The sequence below is a fragment of the Calidris pugnax genome, unplaced genomic scaffold (genome assembly GCF_001431845.1).
Source record: "Calidris pugnax isolate Ruff unplaced genomic scaffold, ASM143184v1 scaffold42, whole genome shotgun sequence".
Lineage (NCBI taxonomy): Eukaryota > Metazoa > Chordata > Aves > Charadriiformes > Scolopacidae > Calidris > Calidris pugnax.
This window is the reverse complement of record NW_015090920.1, coordinates 16,395,801-16,410,581: the sequence shown is the minus strand read 5'-3', so window position 1 is coordinate 16,410,581 and position 14,781 is coordinate 16,395,801. Positions and strand designations below refer to the sequence as shown.

The following is a 14,781-nucleotide window of genomic DNA, read 5'->3' as shown; positions in this document are numbered from 1 at the left end:
TTAATACCTTCCGCTCTCCAGTAGGTCAGGCCTTCATGCGGAGAGGTAATCTGTTTCTCGTGTAGAAATAATGTTTTTACCAAGTTCATTGGAGAGGGATAGGATTGCTGTTTAGTTAGATATAACTTGATTTGCTGAGGAGGAGATATTTCAGGGTAGTCTCCAACACACTAGTTGAAGGAGCTTAAAAATCATATCTATCTCTCCCAATGTCAATGACAGGGGTGTAGTATAGTGAAGATTTCATATGCTACTGTGCAATATTTGCAGCAAGTAATATCTTCCCCTGAAGTGCTACCTCTTCAAAATTGAGCTTTGTGCCTGGAAACAGTGAAGCCTCCAAGTACTTCCCAGGATGATTCGTCAGCCTGTGAATGCTGTGGTGGTGTGGAGATCTCAATAAAGTCTCCGTATTTCAGTTCCTTGCTACTTGCCCGTGGATACCACCAGGTTATGCTGTGCATATTTGTGCTGTTGGCTTTGTCTTGGGGGGAAAAAAAAAAGACAAAAACCCATGTCTCTACCTCAGTGAAATTTTTTTTGTGCAGACACTACTGCTGGTGGTAATTAGTTTAAAATACATAGGGTTCTCTAAGTGATGGTTGGTAATCTCCTAGGCAAGTGTGGAGACATGTGGAGGAGGCTTCAAATCCAGTAAGAAAACTTCTCATGGGAAACTTGATTTAAACAGCTGATGTGACTTGTGTTGATTTTCCAACTTTACTTGGGCTTGGTGCACGCTTATAAGTGTTTCAAAGTCAAGTCACTTGCAGAAGCTGGAGTAGGAGAAATTTGAGGCGTCTTTCAGAAAGCTCAATATTATATTAGCAACACAAATATGAGATGCTTTGTTGGTGAGCTGGTAACCTATGTAACGTTAAAAAAACGAAAAAAAAAATAATGTCCTGAGCTGTCTGTTGTGGGAGGGTTATAAGACTATGCTGTAAGGAGATAAGGACTGAAGAGCAGTATTACCTGTTTCTGTTGCCCTTATTTATAAAGGACGGTGCAACAGACCTGGGTTTCCGTGTGGATTGGCTTGGCACGGGGGAAGAGCAGATTGTTTGGTTTGGCTTGCATTTGTTTTTCTGTCCTAGGGGGGTTAAAGTGACTGAGGAGCTTTCACGTGTGCCCATGTCTGTGCTTCTAATGCACTTTGCATTCATCTGGTGCTTACAACGTTTTACAGGCTTTACTCACCAAGATGTGGTGGGGGAGAAGTATTTTCCCTTGCCCTGGCAGTCTGCTACTGTCAGAACTGTGTATTTTCAGCATATGTGGGGTTTTCAGCATTGGTTAGAGTTCACGCTTGAGTGCGTGCTTAAGTGCTGATTTAAGTAGGTTCAATATCAAGTACTTCTACAAGTGCTTCAGTGGAAGTTACGATGCTCACACACGTAGTACTAATTCCTGTTATTTCACTTGTTCTTGTACAGAAAGCGTCATTTTTGAAAGCTCAAAGAAGTTAAATTGGTTCTTACTTGCTGGTAGCATCTTTCTGCCAGATTTTGACTTTTCACCCTTATGTGTCTGATCAGTGTTGATACTGAAGAAAAATATTGCATGAATTTGCGTGTCCTTTTAGGACGAAAAAAGAAGTCTTCTCTATTCCCATTGGCTTATATGAAAACAAAATGGCAGAAAATGTTACCCTTAAATGAGGGTACCCTTAAATGCAATTTGAAGGAGGACAGCTTGAAAGCTGTGGGTGACAAGCAGTCAAGACCTTGCGGTAGAAATGCTCCTAACCGTGTTAGCAGCAGTGTGAAGTGTGGCACACTCAAACTCCAAAATTAAGATGGACATATTAGAAATTCTAACTGAGAGGGCAAGACTAACTGTGTTTATGAGTCGTCTTATATCCCACGCACTGCAAATCACCAGTGTATCCTTTAGGTCTTGTGTGAATAAATACAGGATCTTAGCCTTTGTGTCTTTGGACTTAGTATCTTTCTTATTTACTTAATATATTATAATGAAGTTAATGCAGCTGTGCTTTTTAATATAATCCCAAATGTAGCAGGATCTAGCTTTCAGAGCTGACTTACAGCTGTTGCATGGCATATGTAATTCGGAACCGGTGCACATGGTATCTCCATGGAGGCTACCAACCTCATTGTCTCAGGTGGTTTTAATGCAGGTGCCGTACCTGTATCTGTGTTGGAAGAAATTTCTTGTCTACCCTTAATGCCCGAGGGGAGGGGAAGAGACAGGGCAGATCTCACTGGAAACAGAGCAGTACCATATGCACTCTGAATCCAAGTGGGTCTCTTGTTCCCTGTGACAACTGCAGTAGGGAGATGTGATTAGCTTTCATGGGACAGCCACGTAATAACTTTTTAAAATTCCCACGTAGCATACAAATGTTTGCTGTTGATGTAATGCTTTTATTTCTCATTCCAGCTATGAAGCCGTACGCTCCAGCTTTGGTTCTCCTGTGGAGTGCTGTCGGGATAGCAAGGGCTGCCAAAATCGTTGTTGTGCCGCCAATTATGTTTGAAAGCCATCTTTATATTTTCAAGACTCTGGCCTCAGCCTTGCATGACCAAGGTCACCAGACAGTGTTTCTCCTCTCTGAGGGCAGAGAGATTCCTCCATCTAATCACTATAGACTTCAGCGCTACCCAGGGATCTTTAACAGCAGCACCTCGGATGATTTTCTCCAGTCCAAGATGAGGAGTATCTTCTCTGGGAGACTGACAGCCCTTGAACTGTTCGATATCCTGGACCACTATTCCAAGAACTGCGACATGATTGTTGGCAACCGAAACCTCATGCGTGCCCTGAAACAGGAAAAATTTGACCTGCTCCTGGTAGATCCCAATGAGATGTGTGGATTTGTTATAGCTCATCTTTTAGGGGTTAAATACGCTGTCTTTTCCACTGGCCTCTGGTATCCAGCAGAAGTGGGCGCTCCAGCTCCCCTGTCCTACGTTCCAGAATTTAACTCGCTGCTCACAGATCACATGAACCTATTTGAGAGGATTAAAAATACTGTTGTTTATCTTATCTCAAGATTTGGAGTCAGTTTTTTGGTTCTGCCAAAATATGAAAGGATAATGCAGAAACACAAGGTTCTGCCGGAACGGTCTATGTATGACTTGGTTCATGGATCCAGCCTGTGGATGCTTTGTACTGATGTAGCACTGGAGTTCCCAAGACCCACGCTACCCAATGTTGTTTATGTGGGAGGAATCCTCACCAAACCGGCCAGCCCTCTGCCAGAAGTAAGGTTTGCTGAGCTTTACAGTAATTTCTGTGGTTTTTGGTTGACCTCATGTGATGAGTGGCAGTTTTTCAACAGTGAATTCCAAATGGGATCCCATGTCTTTTGTTGTTTCTTCGTGAAATATACCTTTGAAGTCACTAGAAGTAGCTCGGGGTGGTGGTGAGGGGAACTAGCAGACACAGGCTCATCAAAATGAGTCTTTTGTGGTTGCAGGACGTAATTTTCTTTTGAGTAAGGTGCTTAATGGTACAGGAGAGGAAATTACTATCTTGGAAATTATATCCGTAGCTTCTAACCAAGTGTGTGTTAAAACGGGAAGAAGGGAGAACAGGTGAATACTGCTTGTGTTTAAAGATGCCCGCTGGTAGGTTATACTACCTGATTTCTCAATATTAGTGTTTTGATGGAGAGTTTGCTTCCCTTGGCTTGATAGGTAAAAATGTCTTTAAAACTGCATGTATATAGGCACAAAGAAACTGTGGGTAGGCGAAGAAATGGTGATGTTGGGAGGTGACATAAATGGCACCACTGTTGCAGTCGGATATGAATTTTTACTGTACACTCACTGGCCGTCAGGTACTGAGCACCATACTGAAATAGTGATAGTGACTGGATTGATTCCAGAAATCCTGGCTGCACAGATTAATAATTAAGTTTGATTACTTTAGTGTACCACGTGATCTTTGATACCTGATACTCAACAATGCCTCTGTTCAACAACACAATGGTGAGTGACAGAGCAAAATTTCACAGAAAACCATGTCATTTACACTTCTATTTATGTATAGGTCAACAAATAGATCTTGAATTGGAGGTGATTATTAATGGACGCTTCTGACTGGGTAATAAATAGGTAGACCTGCAGTGCTTAACAATTTCCTTCTAAAAGTGCCTCATTCAGCCTTTGCTTTTTGCATAAAAACTGCCAGGCCCCCTTTTCATCTGTTTTACCCTGAAAATTGGTTGTGGAAGGCTGAGGATTTTTTTTCCTTTGTGTGTGTGGTTTTTTTTTTTTTAATTCTTTGTGCTATTGATACGTCTTGGCTTCAGAGTACCTTTTTTCACCAACTCAGAAAACACCATATAATTCTCTGATTTGGGCTGCAGGATGTGGAGCACTGAGCCAATTCCCTCACCTTATTTTTTCTCCCCCTGTTCAATGTTAAATGTGTCTGAAGTGAATGAGAGCGGCCACTTGCATCGCACTCTGAACATGCTAGTGATTATATCCCCGTGCATACTGCTGTCATGTCCTACATGTCATCAGACATGACCATAATAGTGCTGCTGCTATCTGGTTCTTCCTGTGTGTACATTAATGAGTTTGTGTTCAGAAAGTGTCAGGCTGCACAGATATCCTGAGAAAGAAGGCTAAAGGTAGCCCTGTGCTCTCCAAAACAAATTCCAGCCTTATTCTCGCCAGGGAAACTGGTTTGAGTTTCAGCGCTTCATCTTCCAAACCAATATTTTCTCATTCTGTAAGAAGAAAAATGTCTTTGTTGATAAATTTGGACACTATGTCAACACTGTCTATTATTCACTTCTGTAGATTGGTCTTTAGGGAAAAAAATTAACTCTCCTCAAAAGCAGATACTTTCTTTGCTATAAAACAGAGTGGAAGAATATAAAAGAAGCAATTTTTTTTTCAATGTTTTGCTATAAGGATATGTGCATGTGTATAGATACAGATACACACTTATATATGCAAGTGTATATATATATATTTGGAGCCTGTTGAGAACAGATTTCTATATACTTTCTAAATTTACTCTGGAACCACAGATTTTAACCTGTTAATATATTCTGTGATGCAAGAAGGTGGAACAATAAGTAAAATATTTAATATAACCAGACTGACAGTGACCTTGAAATACACCTGTAGGTAGAGTATATGCTGGCAAATACTTATTACCGTGAGGGGAAAAAAACCCCTGTATTTATTTGTGAACTGAGCCATTATTTACATTCTTTTCAATTTTATTAGGCAATTAATTCTTACAATGTTCTAAGCACGGGATTTGATCGAGTGTGAGAGACAAAGTGAGTGTGTTCATCTCTTATCATATAATTTGTCCATGCCTAAACTGTTACGCATAATCCACTGTGGTATGTATTGTAGCTCAATTATTGGGCAATCAGTTTGTTTTTACTGAACAGTTAGATAAAATTCCTAACTGTCACTTTATTCTGGCAGATTAAAATCAGATAGCTAATGCCGCGACTGCTTTCAGCTATTGCTGCATCTAAAGCAGGAGCCTTTGCTAATTTATTTTCTGCAGCTTTTAGCCTGGTGCATTAAGGTAAGCCAGACGCAGGGCTGATTCCTGTTTCTGGGCTGGGAATGGTGTTGCTTCAGGAGCTGTCTCATAAACAAAAGTGATGTTCCTGCCCGGAGGTGATCATCAGAGGAGAGGGGCATGTGGCTGGACATAATAGGAGCTTAAATTTGTCTGCTAAAGCTATTGCAAGTCATTCAGTCTCTTACATTCTCCAAAACTGCTAATGAGTAGGCTCATCTACTTTTTCTGTTAGAGAGTTCTAGCAAAAAAAAAAATCTGTGTTGGTTTTTCATGTTCAAAATACTTGCTCAACATAAATTGCCCAGACACCTCAGCAGTGGCATGACAGCCTTGCCAGCAGAGGGTTCATTATTTTTCTGGGAGGGGGTGAAAAAGGAAGAAAATAGTTTGTTTAATAAAATCAGAATTCCTACACGTGACTGAAAAGCTCTAGTTTTTGGTTAATAATTAACATATTCAAAAAAAGAAAAGGCAGAGAGTAATAATTAAGCAATTGAAGAAGAGACGAAGGTCAAGGCCTTTTAAACGGTTACAGGATGGCTGTTTAGTTCTAGAGGAAGTGGTAGGTCTGTTTTGTGGTTACTCAGTCTGCACCTGTGTTTTCCTTAAACTTTCTTTAGAGAAAACTTAGACACACCTTTAAAGGTAGTGGGTGTGTGAGGGGAAACAAACTTCGCTCTTGCTTTGCTCTGTCCCATCTACGTTAATGTGTTGGTTCAGGGCAGTGGAAGGGTTTTGTAAATCCCCCAGTTGTCCCCACTTAACTGCATGTGGGTGGAGTATTTTTGGTGCAGGTAAACAGGTTTATTTTGGAGGATGTTAAGCTGGAAGCTTTATTTCACCTGCAAACCAAATGCTTGCTGGTGCCTGATCAGAGGCATAAGGGTCTGTAGCAGCGTTTGCCCTTGCCGTGACGTGCTTTGTGGGGGGATGCTCAGCTCCGGGACCGCAGTGGATGTGGCCAAAGTCAAGCTGTGGAGCGGGCACGGTGTCTGCAGAGCCTCTGCCGTGCTGGCAGGGTGCTGGGGCAGGGGCAGGCTGCAGTCCCTGCAGGGACCGTATGTGAGCTGTGCATCGTCCTGCGTCACCCGTGAAGGGAACTGGCCTTACCCAGGCGTATCCCAGTCGGATCAGAAACCAGTAAGTTTGTGTGACAGCTGTGATTTTTAGCTGCTGCTGGTCTCTGTAGCAATTACAGCTGCAGTGCGCAGCACCCGGCTGTGGTACACAAACTGCAAATGTGTCTTTGGGGTGCAGCCTGCCCAGATGCCTTGGGAAGCCTTTGCCAGGCTCCGATCTTCCTTTTTCTTTTTTTTTTTTTTTTTTTTTTTTTTCTTTCTCCTTTTTGTCTGTCCCTGTAAGGCAGTGCCCTGATGTCAGTCAGCGCTTGGTGCAGTGTCCCTCGGTGCGGTCACAGCAATCGGTGTGCGGAGGAGCGGGAGCCAAGAGCCAGCCAGGAGAGCAGCGGGTCCTTTGGAGGTCACCGCTCTGCCCGGCTCCCTGCAGCACCTTGCGGCACGGCACAGGCAGCTGGGAGCTTTCTCCTCGGCGTACCAGGGTCAGTCTTGCCCTTTGCCAAGAGGCAATATGTCAGTCAGTGACCAAGATTCCCAAGGATGGCTCTTCTGATCCCTGATGCAGGTGGATGAAGCTGAGCAGAACTTGTGTCACTGTGTTTCGACGTGGTGGTCACTGCTTCGCAAAGCTCAGCATCAGCAAAAGACACCGCATGGCTAGGAGTCACCTTCTGTGGCAGCTAACAAGCTATTTTCACTTTATGGTTAAAGTGTGTGGATTTAGAATGTGCTTCTTGCATGAATAGTGTGCTTTGTGAAAGGCAAGGAGGTGGTTAACATTGCTCTGTGAAAGGCAAGGAAATGGTTAATGTGACTGCACCCATTATGCATAAGTGAATAAAGTCTTACATGCACATGGGAAAGAGTCCAGGGTTTCTATAGTTAATTCCGAAAAGAGTGTATTTTGAATGGAATAGAGGACAGTGCAAGCAGAATTAGCCTTAAAAGACAAAAAGCTAGAGACAGAGTGAATATCAAGTCTTTAGGGTCGTTGCTGACTTAAACTGTGAAGTGTAATGGTGTTAGCTGGCAGTATTTTCCAGATTTCTAATGGCTGCTCCCAGTTAAGTCAAAGGCTCCTCTGGCTCTTTCATATTACAGTTCTCCAGGGGGATCTTGCGAAGCTGAAGAAAGCTGGCTGTTAAAAGTAACACGCATTTTAAGGAACAATGGGGAAACCTCTGCTACGGCATTTATATCTTGTGACTAGGTTGATACGTAGTTAGGCATTAATCAGGCTGATAAGATACGTCCTTGAATCAGGGTAGAAGTGTGATGGGTGCTACAAGCACCTGCCTTGGGAAGTGCCTGGTCCCTGGTGAGGAGGGGGCAGAGGGCACTGGAAATGGTCAGGCATCTTCCCTGCAAGAAACGCAGCTGACCAGTGTTTGAACAGACTCCTTTCCATCAGCTGATTGATGGTGTAAGGTGTGTCTGGACTTAGTTTGGATACAGTTGTACTTGAGAGAATCTGTGTCAGTGCTTACAAAAAAAAAACCCAAACAAATCCAAACCACAAACTAAAATGATGCAGCCCTGTGGTTTGTAGGTTGAGTAGCTTTTTTTTTTTTTTTTTCCCCTGCATCTACACAGTTTTTAAAGTTTCATAGCTACTTCTGTGTAACAAAATGGTTTGGGTTTTTTTTTTTAAATGCTGATCTTGAGGTGGCACTTTGGACTGAATGCCATTTGTCCTTGATACGAAAAGATAAACAAATGATAGTTGTTTTTTTTTTTTATTCTTCCATACCTGAATAAACTAAATTTATGCTGCAAAAGGAGGGTGTTCACATTTCAGAAGTAGAAGCTTGTTCTTTCAGCCCTAGCTGTCAACAAATAGTAATTACAGTAACCTACTTGCTCCTCCCTGAAGAGCTCTTATCTAATCTGGTTATTACATAGATCTAGATCTAGGTAACAAATTGGTGGCTTTGAAATATCTTCACTAAAAAATCAGTTTTCTTTTTCCTGAGTCTTGCTGACAGTTGTATGTTTACTAGCCATGTGTTAGCTGATCTTTATTATGTTTAAAGTTAGGTGGAAGAATAAAGAGACGTTTAATTCCTTAGATCAGATTTTTGTACTTCATTCAAATTCAAGGACAGTGTCTATAAGCTCTTGTGGACTGTAGCAGTAGATTTTTGTGCATGGCACAACATCATCATTTTATTTTATTTTTTTTTTAAGTCTGGGGGATAGTTCTTGCAGAGCTACTTTTGACAGTAAATTTCTGGCAATATGAAGCAGTTTTAGAGCTGTTTTAAAATGCATGTGGTTGTCAGCTGGGAAGGCAAAAAGTCTTTTAGGGATGATGGAGATTTTGGGGCACTGTGTAAATTCAGCCCTGAATCAAATGATCATGTATTTTGGCTCTGAAATACATTTCCACATAAAGCTTCTTCCCCCCCTCCAATAATTGATCTTTTGCTACACAAGAGCCTGAGCTCTTCAGGTGTTGGCACTCACAAAACTGCTGTCATATCCAATCTCAGGTGCTCCAATATGGCAAGGTTGCAGAACCCTGTCTATTCCAGCTGTATTGCTGCATTTTAAATTTGGGAAGTTGTATGATCCAGTGTCTACCTGTGTACTGTAATACAGTGCAAAGGATGCAGGGCTGATCGCAGAAGTCAGTTAAATATCTCCAGTAAAACTTGGTTGGGAAGGTGCACCCTCCAAGTATGCATGCCATGTGTAAGCTGGCATCCAGGGATCTGATGAATGGACACCAAAACTCTTCAGCAAGCCTGTGCTGTCCATCAAAAAGCAAGTTTACTTGGTTCAGGGATGGTGGTATGAGGTGGTCATGCCCCCAGCTCAAATGATTGTGTGTATTGGGAATAGGAAATGCAACCTTGGATGTTGCATCAATCAAATAATGAAAGTTAAAAGCAACAGTAGTTATTTTACTCTATTTTTTTATTTACAAAAAAATCAAACAGGTTAACATAAACTACTATTATAAACATGTTTTCTGGTTTTAAGTATTCTAATTTATCATTTTCTTGTTGAAACACAGATCAATAAGGTTTACTTCAGTAATGTGCAGTGCTTTAGCTGTGTCACTTGCAAGAAGACTGACCTGTATATAGGACAACTAATGAGCTAGTGTTTTTCCATGGTCTGCTTCTCTAGCGTACTGTAGGATAATTTCTAACGTCACGTAGAGAAGATGGAAACTTACTTCCAAAGGCATACTTTTTGTTCTGTAGTATTTGGTACGTGCTTGGGTTTGAACACCTTGTTTGTATAGTTTTGGACATTGGCACATTGTCAAAGCTGACATTTAAGAGCAGCAAGCCTAATTATTAATATTACTGATTTAAAAAGAAATAATCTTCATAATCAACTTTTTCTTTTCAGATGTCCTAGTTGCTTAAAGGTTATTTAAGTGAAGAGGGTAACTGGTGTTTGGCTAATGCTTGGGCATTTATATATGCTGTGGCTGCATTAGTGTAGCCAGCACCCCTTGTTTGGGGTGGTGAGGTGTCTGTGCCAGGCTTCTCAAGGAGAGGATGGAGGCTTCTGAGGAAGAGCAGAATGTGACAGAGAGGGAGGACAAGGGACGGTCCCACGCCTGGTCCCTGCCCTGGCATTATTGGCCGAGAGCAGGTGGAACATAACCTCTTACGTGGTGTGGCTTCAAGCACATCTTATCTAACCACCTAAAGAGTGTGGGGAAAATCAGTAATGTATCTTCAGCTTCTCTGCATAAAAAAAGCATGTCTTCCAAATCATGCTGTTCTTACTAAAAGCTGGCCTTCAGGGGGATCACACTTTCGGGGAGTCAATTCATCTTTGGCCAAAACTTGGTATACAGTAACTTTTTTTGATGCCACCCATAAGTAGTGAAAATGGGGGATTGCTCAGTGAGTGCTGCTGCAGTGCTTGTTCTTTCTTCATGCTTTTTGAAAAAGGTGAGGGGACACACGCACATGTAGATAGGGCTCTCCGAAGAGTTTCTGAGTGCAATCCTGGTCAGCCCAAACAAGTGGAGAAGCAGAAGAGGAGATTAGGGAGGTCTTATTGAAAGATGTGAGATCTTACTGCTTAAACAGAGGCTCAGAAGCCAGCTGATCCTAAGCTTATTAAAGAAGGGGTGATGACTCATGGCCCATTTAAAATACATAAATATTATATAAAAATACGTAAATATGTTTGTATATCTGTGTGTGTATATAGACACATAGATACATATGTGTGTATGTCTATGTATATATTTATAAATATTAAAAAAAGAAGGGAGAAAGAAAAGCTCTTTGATCTGAAAAGGAAATGGAGAACTTGCTATTATTAAATTAGAGCTGCAGGTTAGAATTCTATCTCATACTGTCCACAGAGCATGGTGTCATACTGGAACAACGAAAGACAAAATTTTCCACCTAAATTAGTTTATAATTTGGATTTATGGATGGGGCTATATGTCAGTATCTGTAATGCAGAGGTCTGGATTTAAAATTCTGCTGCTTATTAATTTTCTTCTTAGTGTACTTGCTGCAATTTAATGTGACTTGATGTTCTATAGCTGGAGTAAGTAAAAACAGTCTCCATACTTAAAACTGCCTTTTTTTTAACTGTTACTTGCACAGCTTTCAACTACATGTGCAGCTACCTCAACTGTGGGAGGGGTGGTGAAACTTTGGTTTGTGTTTACTTTTAATAATCATAAACTTTTCTGTATATGCTTGCAAGTTATACAATGAGGCTTTGTGCTTATTTTTTTTTTTTGGTATTTTGTGAATATTTTTTGGTATTTTTTTAACAGAGTATTGCCTCTAGGGTAGCATCAACAAGGTTTTTTAATTTGAATCCTGGGTTTGAGGCTACCTCTGCTGCACCTGCTACTCTATGCAGTGATTTTAATCACCTCTCCTGAAGGGCAAGCTTCTTATTTTCGGCTACCTTCCATTCATTTGAAAGGCAAGGTTGCTTTCCCAGGGTGCTTGCCAAAGGTCCAGTGAGTAATGGATTTTTGACGGAGAGTGTTGCATCAGGGAAGCTCTTGCGCGGCAGTTTTCTGGTTGACCTCTAGTTTTAGGTAGACCGTGTTCTCGGAGCCTTCATTGGATACGCCTGTAACTCTAGAGAGGGCTGGGACACAGGAGAAAAGACAAAAGCTTGTGGTACTGTATTTCTTGCCTGTGTTTTTGAGTCTGAATTTCATTCCTCTTTAAAGTTAAATGGACTTAAACATTCTGTTGGTATTGGATGTTAAATGGGAAAAGGCAGTGGAGGTCAGGGACAAGAAAATGCAAAATTTTAGACATTGAAAAACTTTATAAGGCTGTAAAGACATATTTTTTCCTGAGGCATTTTTATAAGCCAAATACCCAGCATATCTACCAAATAATTAGTGAGAAGCATAAGAGCAAAAAGTCTGTATTTTCAACAGGGCTGAATCTGTGTCTAATATTATTGAAGAAGTACATTATCAACAGCTTTGTTGCATTGATATGTGACAACAGTGAACTTAGTTGTGCTGTGGGTCCCAATAGAAAACGGTTCAGATCTTACAGTTCTGAGACTGTTAGCATGGCTTTAACCAGCAAGAAAATAAAGGAATTTAATACCATAGTCAAAGTATGCTTTTGTAATGTCTACAAAGTATTGTTTTTGGAATTACCTTACTCTATGCTAATATGAACTACAGAATATGAAAAAAAAATGTCAATATTGACTGTATGGACATGGTGTATATAGATCTCACTAATAGAATGAGATTTATCAGTGTCTTAATAGTACACGATGCAGGTCAGCCAACATCAGTATACCTACCGAAGGCAAGGTATAAACTTGCTGGGACTTTACAAATACCCCACCTTCTCTGTTTAATTTTTGCAAGTTTTGGGTTGATTTCAGATGGCAGAATAAATGAAGAGGAGAGGGAGAGAGACCAGAGAAAATACACTGAGTTCCACATGCACAACAGAGAGGGGGTTGGTGGCCGACAGCCCGACCGAGGGAAGAGAACAAGTGACTTCCAATTAATCCAGAGGGAAATGGTGGGGAAGGATCTTGTCCTGTTTGGGAGCAACGTGGCTGCTGTTAATTGAATTGACTGAGCCTGATGATACGAAAAGGAACAAACCCTGATAAAACGGGACAAGCACATTTGCCTTGTGGCCCTCGCTTTTAAAAGGCAGGAATTTAGTGGGAAAAATAACCTTCAGAGTGTGACACATGCGGTAGCCGATGCAGGGATGTTGGGCTGAGCCAGCAGAAGGCAGTGGGATGTGTCGAGTCAGGGAGGTGAGAGCCAGCCTCTGCTCGGAGCGGTCGGCTGGTGTCCTATGTCCTTTGCTTGTTAGAGTAAATTAAAAAACCCTCTATTTATGTAAATGGATTTACAAATTCAAGGCAAGGAAATTCAAACAGCGTACTTTGCCTAAAGCGATGGTGTTTCTCCGGGTTTGCTGTAGACTAACATGTTATTTTCATATAACTTTCAGATTATATGATAGGACCTTGTTTGTTCAGTGGTAATAAAGGTCATATAATGGCAGGCATGTGACCTTTAACTGCCTGTGCTGAAACACTGTTTTTTAGTAAAATTTGATATGACATTAAAAATGTATTAATACAGAATGTGAAATATTTCACTAGAGAAGTGCTATATAGAAGATGCCAGAAAAATTAGGACACAAATCAAAATGGTCTGTGTACCTTTCTGTTTATTTATCAGTGAGTATCTCCTTTCTAATGATCACTTCATGTGCCTTCTTATTTATTTATTTTGAAATAGATCTGTTTTTGTCTACTCTAAGCAGCATTTTGTCGTAGAAGTTGCATAGTATGCCTGTGCTCTGCATTGGGGAATGGTGGTTTGCGACCATATTCAAAGAACAGACATTTGTGCTATTACACATTTGAATCGAGCAGCTGAACAGGGAAAGCTTCGGATATTAAACCCAGTTATGTTTGTATTTGTGTACTTTGTTTATCTGAAACAAAGCTCAGTATTAGGCACCACTGGTTACTGCCAGCTGGGTCCTCACTCTATAGTCACAGCTGTGCATTTAGCATCTAAGCCTGCTAAGAATAGCTAATTAGAAAATCAAACAGAACAAAGCTCACATAGTAGGGTCGGCACAATAGCATTCCTGTCTGAGAATGGTAAAAAGATTTATTTTATTTTTATTCCTCCTCGCCCTCCCCCCACCCCGTGCCTATAGTACAGCATAAATCAATAAGTGCTTTTTCTGCCTATGCAAGTCCAGGGAGAACCTCAGTAAAAGACCAGTAGATGCTCAAAAACCTTCATTCTTCAGTACCGTAGTGTCACGCAGAAATTGTCACTCATAGGCAACCAAAATGGGAAAGAGAAGAAGGCAAGGTTGTAGGGTCTGCTCCTGTGCAAAGTGACTGCAGTGTTACCCAGGGTGACAAAGGAGAAGCCTGCTTAGGCGGCCTGTGAACAGTGGATGTGACAAACTCGGGCAGCATTCTAAAAGCAAGGATGCTTTTAGGGAGGGGTTAAATGGCCACAAGGCCAGTCCTCTTCCATGTGAAAGCTCCCTGCTGAGGGAAGGAAGGGGATAGCAGCTGTCTGACAACCTCTGCCTCTCTGTGCAAGTGCTGTACCTCTCCGTGTGACCTCTAAGTGTGTTTATTAAAAGGCTTTAGAAACAAATCTGATGTAGAATAGGGTTGAAGATGAATTGGTACCTCCCCTGAGACTTGGTGAGCCAGGTCTCTGTTTTTAAGCTGCTGGTCAGTGTCAAGTTTGCAGGGGGTAGCCTCAGCAAAGCAATGGTGTCTGCTGGCTGTGCTAGGACTTCAAGTAATTGAGGCAGGGTTTGGTTTTTTTCTTCTACACAGCAAAACCTGAAGATACTTTCATTTAGGGGGGGAAAAAAAAAGTGATCAGGTGTTCTGTTGCAGTCATGGAAAGAGATAACTATTTAAAGAAGTGCTTGTCTTCAAATGTATATGTAAAGTTTGAATTAACTGCAAAGGTCATGGGTGTTTCTTTCTCACTTGTGTGTTCAGTTGAAGATGAAAAAAGTTGTGAAGAAGGGTTTGAGGAAGGCTCAATAATGCAGCTTATCATGTAATAACCATCCCCAAACATTTTCTGTAGGTTTAAACCTCAACAGTGGTAACTTCATATTAAGTATCCTTTCCTTACGCTAAAAAAATTACACTGAACCTGAACACCATTTAAATCGGACGAAAG

At 41.3% G+C, this 14,781-nt stretch overlaps 1 protein-coding gene across 1 annotated transcript in view; it reads left to right on the top strand.

The window, feature by feature from the left end:
- The window catches only part of UGT8 (UDP glycosyltransferase 8), a 45,400-nt gene that overhangs the window by 18,070 nt on the left and 12,549 nt on the right, over window positions 1-14,781 (top strand). Inside the window, exon 2 of the mRNA XM_014950092.1 lies at window positions 2,404-3,227. Coding sequence (XP_014805578.1) covers window positions 2,406-3,227 — 822 coding nt within the window. The 5' untranslated portion in view covers window positions 2,404-2,405. The remainder of the gene's footprint in view (window positions 1-2,403; window positions 3,228-14,781) is intronic.